The sequence below is a fragment of the Coffea arabica genome, chromosome 2c (assembly GCF_036785885.1).
Source record: "Coffea arabica cultivar ET-39 chromosome 2c, Coffea Arabica ET-39 HiFi, whole genome shotgun sequence".
Lineage (NCBI taxonomy): Eukaryota > Viridiplantae > Streptophyta > Magnoliopsida > Gentianales > Rubiaceae > Coffea > Coffea arabica.
The window spans coordinates 38,474,538-38,487,332 of NC_092312.1; the positions used below are offsets into that span (position 1 = coordinate 38,474,538).

The window sequence follows — 12,795 nt, forward strand, 5'->3', positions numbered from 1 at the left end:
TGAGATTTTGTAAGAAAAAAAAATTGAGTGTTTGCTTTATATAAATAAGTTATAAAAAAAAAACTAATAAGATGTGATGGTGCAACAATTAATACATTGGTCTTCTATTACAAAGGTCTTGAGTTCGAATGTTGATAGCTGCATTTTACAAAAAAAAAAAAAAAAAAAAAAGGAAGAAGGTTGAAAACCGATTCAATAGCGGTTCAATAGCGATTTTTACGGTTCGACCGGTTCTTGACCGGTTTTCTGACAAAGTCAACTATGGCATTGAATCGGATCGGTGCCATGGCCGATTCGCAGTTCAACCGGTCAAACCGGCCGGTCCGGTCCGATTTTCAAAACATTGGTTTTACATATGGCCAACTTGCTATTTGGGTCTACATGAAGTTTTGGAATCTCACTGAGTTTTAGCTCACTATATTCTGTTAAATTTGTTTTCCTTACATGGGGTACTAGCGATGGCGTGAGGCTGGTACAGGCTAGCGTAGTCTAGTTTTTGAAATTTTTTTTGTACTCGCACTAGTGCTGGATTAGGGTTGAACGTATCTAGAATTCACATCGTTTGATATATTTGGGATTGTATGATTTGAGATAGAAATGAATGTATTTGTACGTTCTAAGTTTGGGAACTGTTATTTCATTTATTCCTGAGGTTATAACGTATTTTGTTTGAAGTAAGTGAGCGAGTCCTGGCGAGAGGTGGACAGGCGGTCCACTAAATCCTGGGGTACGCCCTAGAGGGAGGTGGGGTCGTCACAATGTGCTCTTTCCAAATCTCTCTTTGACCTATTAGCTTCCTCAATCTTTGCATGGTCATGAACTCAATGGAGCATTTCTTGCACAATAAGGGTAGGTCACCTAGCAAACTTGGTGTAAAGCTCTCTCGACTGCATTCCATAATGCAAAAATAAAGTCATTATTTTTTTTGTCTCTACCCATGACCTCGATTCTTTCATATTTGAACTTTTGGATATGCAAGAAAAGCATGCGGGAGATGAATGCACTTATGAACTTAGTGGCCAATTGCTTGAAAACTTTTATAGAGTTTGCGAAGAGATCGTGATACCACAACCTTGCATTCCCCATCAACATAATTAAAAATGCCTTGCATGGCATCTAAGGAATTCTACAATTGCATGCAAGTTACAAATGGACTCATATGCTTATTAGGATCAATAGTGGCATCATACATCTCAAGGTGAGGTAATGTAAGTCCCAGAGGAAGTGGATACTTCTGGATCTCTTTATTGAATGAATTTTTGTTGAGGTAATACAAGCTTCCTGAGCTTCCTAAGACCTGATCATCCTCATCTTCAATGATTGGTACCACTTTCAAATTGGGCTATTTCACTCAAGCGACAAATCCACTATATGATGATATGGTCTCACGAATCCTAATTTAGCTCTGCATCACTTCAATGATCTATTTTCTGGCTAGATTCTTCATCTGAGATTTCATCTGGATGTTGGGGAGAATACATTGGCTTTTTGTCATCCCTCGTGTCCTTCTTAGGCATTTGTTACTGTGAGGACTTGTAAAATGCCTTATATTTTTCTTAAAATTTTCTTTAATTTGAAATTCTTTACTTTATACTAGTTTTACTACACATTCACTCCCTTATTAATTGCAATTAAACATAGAATCAAGGGTTTTTTCCTTTCATTTTCTTGGTATCGTAAATTAGGGTTTTTGCGTCTTTTGGTAGAATGAATAATCGGTGTGGAGTATGTACTCAATTTGGTGATTAAGAGTGAGTTTTATATAAGAAAAAGTGTATGTTTAGAAGTGATAATAATAAGTTAGTGCATTGTAAGTGAAAACCCTAGTACGTGCGAGTTAAGGAAAAACGGTGTGAACCAAAGTGCACCGTTCGTTACCGATTGAATACACCACTTGACCACCACTTTATTACCTTAATATCCTTGTTATTTCTCAGAAAATATTAGCCTTTTATCAGCTTTAGTTGGCCAAAAATATTGACCAAAATAAAAAGGAAAAGAAGAAAAATTTGAGATGGAATCTCAAGGCGACACTTGGCAAAGATCAACCCAACTTTGACCAAACTAAAATCCTACCTTCTTATCTCTATTTGAGCTTCATTTCTTCCTCCTATTCTGTCATTGTGGCTGAGAGTAAGAGAGAAAAAAAAAGGCAAGAAACACTTCATTTTCATCTTGATTTTTGGCTTGGTTTCAGTGAAATCCAAACTTCTAAATCGATTAAACTCTCTCTTTAGTACTTAGGAAGCTTTGTGTGGCAAAGTTTTGGAATGAAAGATTGTAGTTTTCTCTTGCAAATAGCCTTGATGAGGTATTATGGTTTCCTATTCTTTTCTTGCATTTAATCTTGTTAAAGTTTAGTTAGAAGCTCTTAATATTGCCTTATGACGGTTAATTGGTTAGTTTTGATTGATATAGTGGATTGTTGAACTAGGGTTTGAGTTGTTCAGTTGTGTTTAGTGTTGTTTATATAGCATATGATGTTGATAAGTTTTGATAGGGACTTAGTATGGTGATTTAAGCCATAAATGTGAATTTCAAGCATTGAGTCATCAATTCCAGAACTGTGAATCCAATCTGTCCTGTTTCTGACCTGTTTAATTCGTCCATTTTAGAGGCCGAATCATGCCCAGGTCAAAACATGCAAGTTGTAGAGAATGGAGTTATATAGCTTCCTGTAAAATTTCAGCTCAATCAAAGTACTGTATCATGTGTAATGACAAAAATACCCTTGACTGTCAAATGTACTGTTTTACGGACAGTTTTCTATTTTCCTCTGAGATGTCACATTTTGACTTTGAAAATGAACGAATTGGCTGTCGATGTCTTCATAAGACTTGTAGTTTCTGTCTTAGCTTTGAAATGGTATAAAGTATACCCTAATCCAATAAGCATAGCTTTGGTTGTGACCAAAACGCCAAGAGACGTCAAACCTGTTATTTTGTTATTTGTCTTGAACATTAGTTCCGGTCGCATTGCTAGCCTTGTTTGGTAATTGAATGACATTGAGCCTAGTGAGAGGCTATTGTGATAAGATTATTTGTGTGTGATTTTGGGGGCTGAGTTGAGAAAAATAATGAAGCCATAAATGGATGAAAAATAGGTAAATACAAAGGGCGTGCTGCCCAAATTTTCGCTTGAGAGCTAGATAGGTGTACTCGCAACTTGAATAAGGATTTGAGGATGACTTTAACTTGAATCATCTAGAGTATTCAAGTCTTCGCTCATAGAGGTATATAAGTTAGAATTCGGCCGAACCTTATACCCTTGGAAAAATGAAAGTAACGACTAATACGTTTTCCTCGTTTCTTCGACTCAAACGGGGATTTCAAAGTTTAATCGCTTCAAAGTTTCAAAGTTTTAAGAGCTAGCATGAGTTTGATGAATATTCTCCAAATGAGTTTCAATTACTTGAATTTCGTTAAACGAAACGTTTAAATTTCGAATCTTAGTTGAATTTCAAAGATCTTAAATGATGTTTTATCGCATATTTGGACTCTAAACAAGAAGTAACACCTGAACGTGATCCGTAAAGGCACTACATATTTGGTGAGCGCTTCCAAATACTTGATTGAACTTGACACTTGTTTTCAATATTTGACCAATGTGATCAAATGATATGTGATTGGTATGGTCAGGCAAGGGTGTACTTTATCACACTTGCCCTAATGTGATATGTACTCATTTATTGTTGCAATTGACTTGATATACTTGTACTTGACTTATAAGTGCTGAACGGCAGCATGTACCACACTTAATCCGAGTGGGAGGTGCCTCTCATTCCCGTCTCCGTACTTTTATCTTGATTCATTCTATTGGAGATATTATCCTATCGAATTCTTGGGGACCCAAACCCCACTAACTAGTTAATCGAGTCGAGCCGGCAAGGGTTTGGTCGATTAGATAATGAACTATGGGTATCTAGTGTTGTCGAGTGGAGTGTTACCTTCTTGACTAATCGGTATGCTCAAGTATTACCACCAGTGTTTATTGAGAATTTTGGGCCCAGTAGCGGGTTTGGTTAGTAGACGGAGATTGTAGCTAAGTGGTGCTCTACTGGACTAGTTACTTTACGTGAAAGTTGACAGAGTATCAACTACTACTTGATCAAGTTCTGGTGAAGCAACGGGAACTTGGCTCTTGAGAGTCATCCGTATCCTTACCCTTTGACATGATTATTACTTTATCGGGTTATTGTTTCCTTTGAAAAATTTTACACTCGCTCATTTTGAGATTTGCTACTTGAAGTGTTATTGCTCCCTTTTATGAACTTGATATACTCGCTATTTTGCTACATTGTTACTTGCTCTTTTAAAGAATGGTCAACTTGCTATTTGGAACTTCACTGGGGTTTTAGTTCATTCCACGACATTTGTTTTCCTTACAGGGAGTACGAGCGAGGCATGAGACTTGTACAGACTAGAGTAGTCTAGTTTTTGAATTTTGAAATTATATACTCGCACTAGCACCTGACTAGGGTTGATTGTAGTTGGATTATAAACACTTTAATATATTTGGGCGTGTATAAGCCTTGTAGCTGGATCTAAACATCAATGTATATATTAAGTTTGAAATTATTGTGTTATTTATTTTTCTATAGATGTAAGTCATTTTCTCGAGTTACGAGTGAGTGAGTCATGGTGAGAATTGGACAGGCAACTCACTAAACCCTAGGGTACGCCCTAGGGGGAGGTGGGGTCGTCACAGTTACTACTATTGTTCCCATCATTGTACCAGTTGCTAGATGAGATGAAAATTCTAGGCCAAAAATTAACTCATTTCTACTGACGATGGAAGTTGATGACTTTCTTCTTGTATTTTTATCTCCAACTGAGTCTACATAAAGTTGTCTACTCCTTTATCCTTATTTCCGGTGGGAGGAGAACTAGTTGAGCCTTGGTGTCTTCTGGATTGCTTCATTTTCCACGTTGCAAATTATTAGTTAAAGTTAACAAAAGAAATTCAACTGGGGAAGAATGTTTGTGGTTCCCTATAGATAGTGCCAATTTTAGATGTTGAGAAGTGGGAGAAAATGGAAGTCACGGTTCCAGAAGAAAGGCCTCTTGAAGGTCACTTATTTGCTTTGCTGATTTCTAAATCTATAAAGTAAATGACAATGCTAATTCCCTGTAACAAGCTTTGATGCTTAAATCAGTATGGAGTACTGAAAATAATTAAAGATGGAATAGTAAAGATGGAGAGAGTAAAAATTGTCACCAGCCCCCGCTTTATTGCTTGATCTTGCCTTTATACTAGCTCCTTGATAGGTAAGTTGGGTAGATCCATTACTAGTGAATAGTGCCTCATGCAGGCGCAAGACCTCGAACTCGAGATCATTTGCTGAGGTGTCACATTTAGCCTTCCTCAACACCTATATCCTCTCTTGACAAGTGTCATAACTTTTTAATGAAAATTGACAAGTAAACCCTTGTCAACCCCAAGAACCAATTTAAGGACACTTGTCCTTACCCTTCTTCAATATCCATTCTAGTTTATCCTACAACTAGGAACTATCTAATTGAGATATGAACTACACTCTTGTGAAAAATTTTGGTGAATAGAATAACTGTACTTTAGATTTTTAAGAACCATTTAAGTAGTTTGATACCTTGTTCTTTGATTTAGTTAAAGTAGGAAAAGATTGAGTTCTATGATGAAAAGTGACTAGCTAGAAATAGCCTATTCTAGTAATTTGGAATTTCTAAATAGAAATCAAACGTAGTTTTATTCAAGTAACTTCACATACCTAATATACATGTAAAAATCAATATTCTTAAAATACTACTTTCCAATCAATGTTCGCCTAACATTTGATTGCGATCACACATTCATATGAATAGAGGATAGGATCCTTGCCATGTGCAGCAATTTAGACATTTGTTCCAAGTAAGGTCATGAGGAAATTTTGATAATCCCCTGAAGTGTCACCAATAACTGCACTATCAAGACTAGTTTTGTTGGTGTTGAAATATTCTCCCTTAACTTTCATCATATCTATCTCTGCTCGAGTTACTATCACCCTAGTCAGAGAATCCTCATCAGTCCCAAACCCAACAATGGAAGCTCTAGTCACCTGAAATTTTCAAATCAAAATATGGGATTGCAAATAGAAAATAGAAAAATCAAAATAAAAAAATCATGTAGATCATCAAGTATTCAGTAGTATCATTATTTTTTATAGTTCCACAAAAAGTTTTACTAATTTATAAATGGGTTAAATGCACTAAACCCCCACTAAACTTTATCCTTAATTGCATTTTAACTCTCTCAACTCAATAAATAGGCACTTTGCCCCCTATTTTATATTTTAGGACAAAAGTACCTCTTCCATATTAATTATTATTTTATTTATTTTTTCTTTTTCGCCCTTTTCTACTTTTATTTTTCATATTTTTAAAATTTTTCTCCTTCTCTTATGTGATCAACTAGTTTTTCTCTTTGCTACTATTATCCATATATTAATTTTAATCTTCTTAAACTTATCTTTTATTTATTTCTATCCTTTTTAGTTTTTTGTTATTGAAAATAATAATTATCATAAAGTTTGTGCTATAACAAAATATATATTACCTATACACATAAATTATTTCATATATTATTTAAATCAGCATATTTAGAGCTTAAAATAAATTAATTTTTAATAGCAATAGCAACAAATTCAAATTGTAATAACATAGTGGTTAATCAACTATGCACTTATGTTAATATTTTTTGAAATAGTCAAATTGCTAAAATATACACTTTTTGATTATGACAGACATATATTAATTTTTTATGCTATTTAATTTGTCTTGAATTTTCTAATAGTGTAATTAAATAAAAAAAAGAATAAAATTATAAGTAAAAGATAATTACAATATTATAATAAACATACAAATTAGTAATACTGGTAGGTAAGCGAAATAAAATAGTGACATAAGAGAAGTGAAAAAAAAAAAAGAAAATAGTAAACGAAAAAATAAAGGAAAGTAATGGAAAAGGAAAAATAAGGGAATGAATAAACAAAAAAGAAAAAAAAATACTAAGGGCACTTTTGTCTTAAAATGTTAAATAGGGGGACAAAGTGCTTATTTAATAAGTTCAGAGGGTAAAGCGCAACTAAGGATAAAGTTTAGGAGGGTTTAGTACATTAGGATGTGAGAATGAAACACACAGTACCAGTTAAATTGCCTACAATCTACATTGCCAAGCAGGACTAACCTGTTCAATTTAGTCATCAATCGAATGACACTGGCTTTTGGGTTGAATATTTCCAAGAGAAAATTACCTTAAGAGGGACGGAGTGTAAAAATGAAACTCCACAAACTCAACATTCTACCGAGTCTTATAATCTGTCTAGTAGGGAACTAAGTGGAATTGTATCAGAAACAATGCTGCCAGCTCATTTGAGTTTTGTGTTACCTCTGCAAAGTGTTTTTCAGGGGAGTCTATGCACCAGATGGCCACCTTCAAAATGGATTCCAAATTGCCTTTGCCACAATTCAAAATGTCCTGACAGAGTGTTCTGGAAAGTTAGGAAGCAAAATACTAGGAGGTGTTTGTCAAATAATTAGTCAGAACTGAACCTCATCTATGGAATTTCCAAAGTTTTTCCTGTAATGCAGGAAAGTTTCTTTCAGCTGGAAAACATTTCTGGTGCTAAGGATGGACAGAAAATCATCGTGATCTAATTTCTTCGTCTTGATAACTTCATATAGCTTGGCAGCTTCAGAATTGGCAATAGCAGAATCAACTACGTTCTTGTCATATCTATAGGAACTGACTAAACTAACCAAAACCTGACGAAATATGCATCTATTAGTTATAACTTCTGAAACACCATATTCCAGAATAACAAAATATTTCTGAGAGCTAGAAATGGATGAATATTGAGCTATCAAAATCTAGGCTGTAAGCATTCTGAATCGCATTACAAAAAGTCTTAAAGTTGAGGAAAACCAATAACATAAATCCAACTCTAAGAAAATGAAAAGATTCAACTGGGAAAATATCAACAAAAATTTGCCAAAATGCATTCATGATCAGTTAAAAGGACAACAGAACTATGTTTAGTTACACGGATATTATATGAGGGCTTAAATTTACCTTTTGGAGAGACATTGGAACATTTGATATGATGTCTTCTTCAAGTGAACTGTCGAATAGAATTGAATATGCTTGTCTTACAGCAATCAAATGGTGAGGAGATGATGCACATGCTATCTCAACAATTACTTGCAGTTCATTGACACCTTTCCTCCTGGAATTCAAGGCTTCATTTGCCAGCCTTGCATCTCTTTCAGGAGGATCATAAATCCACAGGATAACAGCTTTCTGTCACTTGATATTATAATCATTAGTTAGATAGTTTCCAAGTCAGGCAATTAAACTAAGTGTTGAGTTTCTTGAACTTAACTTGAACTAATCAGTACCTGACTTCCTACCGGAAATACCAAATAAATTAGCAATGTTTAGTACTAATTCATAAAAATGTAGAAAAGTCTGAGTTATCCCTTTAGGGACTGAAAATCTTATTATCACCAACAATTAAAAGGGAATTCTGAAAGTTACCCTGAAGTCACCGGACAATTCAGCATTAAGGTCATCAATGAGGCACTTATCGTAAAGCTGCTGATAAGTTTCTCCGATTATCCTCCTCTGACTTGCATTTCTATGTCCCAACACCTTTATGACTGCCTTTTCGTCGGTTCCCAGGCCTAACCATGAATCCAGAATACATGAACAGCACAAAACTACATTCAAACATGTAGTAGTACCAGGAGGTGTTTCTACTACTATATGCAAAAGAGAAACGAAAAGAAAACAAAAGCCACAGAATTTAGATTAAGAAGAAACAGAACAAAAATGGAAAAGGAAGAGATTGAATAGACCTTGGAAGGCTTTTCTGAGTCTTTCACAGTCTTGTCTTGGAGAAGGAACAACATCCGGAACTCTTAGCGTAGCCATGGACTTTTGCAGAAAAGCATAACCTTTTTGTTCTTTTTTGGTTTTGGGTTTTATCAGAATGGATAAAATCAGTTACAAAAAATGAGTAATAAATTTTGGTAGAGTTGAATGTTGGCGTTTAATCAATCAATATTCAGTTTCAAATTTTTAGTTCTGTTACTATTCCTTCATTTGTTCTGTTCTGTTTATTCTTTACATGTTATTTATGTAGGAGAAATAGCAATATAATAAAAAGTGGGACAGAGAATGACACAGGGTGTGGGACAGAAGATCCGTTGCGCAAAGGATGGGAGTTCCAGCCTTCTACTGTTGGACGTTTATACCCTCTCCTACTTTTCATTTCCTTGCAGGTCCTTTTTTTTTTTAAAGAATAATTTTGGTTGTTAGAGTCAAAGTCTACAGCATAAAAAAATTTAACCAAAATCATAATCTTAACAAACACATTTAACAATTGTAATGATCTCATATGCTAAAAGAGCATGCTTACTCCAAATATTGAGGTAGATTTTCCTCAACCGTTTACTAATTTATTGTAAAGAGTTTACCAATTCAATTAAGTATTAGCACTTAGTTTTGCAGCAGTGATGGTTCGAGGATGGTTTCTCAGTGATTGACATTTGACGGTAAAAAATTGCACTGGGCATTCTAGGGTTGAGAACTTTAGATATCCTCATCTAACTGAAAGTAGTTAAAATTTAAAAGAATTGATAAATCGCATGAGTAAAAAGGGCATGTATAGACAGCTATGTTATTGTCTAGTATCAACGTAATATTTCATTTTTTTTATTGTCTCATGCAATTAAACGTTCAAGCCCGATTTCGGGTCTAAATTAGGGCATTAAGATAGGACATATTCAAAGGCAAAACCAATTTTCTGACTACATTTGAAATATAAAATCAGCTTAATATTTAGTAATATTTGGCATATCCCAAAACCAAAGAAAAAGATGTAGCAATTATTTGGCATACAGGTCATGTTTAAACAAATTTGTTGGTCTTGAAAAGAAAAAAAGAAAAATTTACATAGATGCAACTACCATCTTATAAATAAAGGTTAAAGAACGCAGAAAAAAAAATCACAGTCTTTGGTTGCATTTTCATATTCCCATTACGTTTGATTATTACTCAATTATGTATAAATAGAATTCATTTTCTCAAACTAATAGTTTGTGATGGATGAATAAATATAGTTAAGGGTAGATTAATTTTATTGGCAATTAGAATCAATATCTATTAGAAAAGAGTAATTGAAGGAAAAGGGAAGCAATATAATACTGCAGTACTTAGGATTTATAAGACGGATATTAAAAGAAAGAAATGCTTTCTGTCTGTTAAATGAACTCCAAACAGAGTTAATATGATTGTCTCATTAGGTAGAATTCCAGTTCCACGAAGTCCTTTTAGCTTAATTTGACTTGTTCAAAAGAATAAAGAGAGGGAAAGAAAATGACCAATGTTGACAAATATATCACTCCTATTTTCTATCTCGTAATTCATGTGTAGCAAATCAAAACTAGTTGCAGAGAAAATCAATTTCATGAGCTGGATGTCATTCATATGGTTTGTTGGATGTCACAATCCGTAATGTGAATGATAGAAAGAAACAGCAAAGATTTCCTGCCGTGTGATTCACGTTTAACCATTGGGATAAGAAATTAGGGTAAGTAAACGAAATTTACAAAAGAAATCGAATGTACAAATTGGATAGCCATTGGCCAAGTGAATCAAATATTTTGGAATATGTAATTCTGTAACTAGCTTACAAAATTGTCATTTCTCTTTTTTTAATTTTTGTTCAACAAGGAGAGATGAAACCTAAAAAACGAAACGACACTACAAGTTAGGATTTTGGAGCAATTACTCACCTTGAACTCTACATATCTTAACAAGGCACGATACAAATTGGTAACTAATAAGTTCTCTTTATTTTCTACTAGAATTAATTTCATCTTGTCCCTCCATAGCCATTCGCATTTAATACTTGTTTAGGTGGATAAGAGTACGTCAGGAAACAGATGCAAATTAGGGTTGCTAAAGTCTTTCCATTCAAAAATATTGTAGTAATTAAACTAATCAATCTGAACGTTTAGCTGTAAATTGATACAATAAGGTGCTAAAGGTGTTAGAATTAATAGTTTCAAAACTAAAGTGCAAATCGATAATAGTTCACGGTGCATGTTTCAATTAATTCAAATTTTTATCACACCAGGTAATTTCTCTTTAGTGTACATATGAAAGTTCAATTACCTAGATGCGTACGCACGATGGACTAGTACATCAACGTGTTTCACCTTCTTCGGTAGTAATTATTGTAACGCTTTTCTTCCAAAAGAAAACGACAATAATTGTGACACCGTAATTATGACCTGATTTGCCCAACGTCAATGAAAATAGAAAGAGAAAGGGAAATGACCTGGCCAAGAGGTCATTATTTTGTACAGGAAGTTTTCAATTTCGAGTTCTTTATCTGTTAGAAGCATTGTGGTCATTATTTCTTTTGCAGATAAAATATCTTCGCATTCTGATTGTTACACTTGCTGTCCAATTAAAGTGTGTCAGGCCAAGAACAGTGAATTACTTCTGTTTGTTTCCGTATTATAACCTCCTCCTCATTGGTCGACTTGTTCTTCAATTTATAACATGTACGAGTCTATGACAGGATGTAAATTTTTCGGCGTCATGAAATGAATGGCATCCAAGCAACAATTTTAATATTAACAGTTATAAATATGAACAAGAATACATAAGTATGAACAGTCCGTTGGTCCACTCTTAGCAGCCAAACTTCTCCAAAACTGGAAGCGTTAAAATTGAATAGAGGATTTGGAGCAAGTTACTTCGTAGCAGTAGTTAAACTTGCCTAATAAAAACAATGGCCCCATTTGTGAAGTGAGTTTTATGAATATTTATCTAAAATTTTACTGTAATTTACTGTAGAAATTGTAAAAAAAATTTTTGAGATTACTATAATTAAAATTATTAAAAAACCTTGTAGCAGATAAATTTGACCAAAAATTTGCTTGGCAAACAAGACCAATTGTTAAACTCATAGGTTGTTACAAAATGACCATGTAGAGCACCCTATAAATCACTGGAACCACTAGGATTGGTCCAATAGTCAGAAAAGGGTTCTTAAAATTCTTTTTGCTACCAAATTCAAGATTCAAACATTCAAATCTAACACCTTCAATCTTCTAGCTGAGTTGGCTGCACAAGTAGATGGTTAAATTAAAAGACTAAATCATAATAACAAACTAATATGAAAAAAGGTTGGTAGCTAGGGTCCTCCTTATTACAGTTTGCTGGAATTTGGATTGATTTATTTTATACAAGTCATTTGCGCATTGTTTTTGGCATTTTTACCGCTAAAACTGTTCTTATGGACATATCCAGTAGCTGGGAGTTGCTACTGGTCTTGATGAAACTGTCCAAATCTTTCAACATCCCATCTCCCTTAATTCAAAGCATCTATATCTATACAAATTTGAGAAGGGATTTTTAGCAACAAGTCTCCATACATCTTCCCACTACCAATTCCATTTTTCTAGCATTTCACATTTAATTTAATTTATAAAATATATTTCTCTTAACTTTCACATCTACTCACTACAAGAAATTTGACCTTTAGTGACAATCTATTCTTGTCACAAAAAAGTAAAAAGTCATCACTAATGGATTTTACTGACAACTTTTCGGTCATCACAGGGTCGTCACTGAATGCCCGTCGGTAAAAGTATACACTGATGACTTAAAAGTCGTCAGTGAATAAAGAGCTTTTGTGACAACTTTTCTCATCAATAAATGCTTTAAGTTTAGTGACAACATGACTTCTTGTCAATGATGCATGAA

The 12,795-nt window shown here is 34.1% G+C and overlaps 1 protein-coding gene across 3 annotated transcripts; it reads right to left on the reverse strand.

The window, feature by feature from the left end:
• Nucleotides 1-5,706: 5,706 nt before the first annotated feature.
• LOC113727292 (annexin D3-like) lies at nucleotides 5,707-9,063 on the reverse strand. 3 transcript variants are annotated; one of them, XM_027251363.2, is made up of 6 exons: nucleotides 8,871-9,059; nucleotides 8,551-8,774; nucleotides 8,086-8,313; nucleotides 7,566-7,778; nucleotides 7,402-7,491; nucleotides 5,707-6,073 (listed from the first exon to the last, which is right to left on the reverse strand). In XM_027251363.2, exons 1-6 carry the CDS (start codon nucleotides 8,944-8,946, stop codon nucleotides 5,870-5,872), a joined length of 1,035 nt encoding a protein of 344 aa, XP_027107164.1. In that variant the 5' UTR covers nucleotides 8,947-9,059; the 3' UTR covers nucleotides 5,707-5,869. The 3 variants fall into 3 exon arrangements, with proteins under 3 accessions (XP_027107164.1, XP_027107165.1, XP_071931970.1); XM_027251364.2 differs by having other exon boundaries at nucleotides 8,551-8,696; nucleotides 8,871-9,055; XM_072075869.1 differs by lacking the exon at nucleotides 5,707-6,073 and adding an exon at nucleotides 6,194-7,267 and having other exon boundaries at nucleotides 8,871-9,063.
• Nucleotides 9,064-12,795: the final 3,732 nt, after the last annotated feature.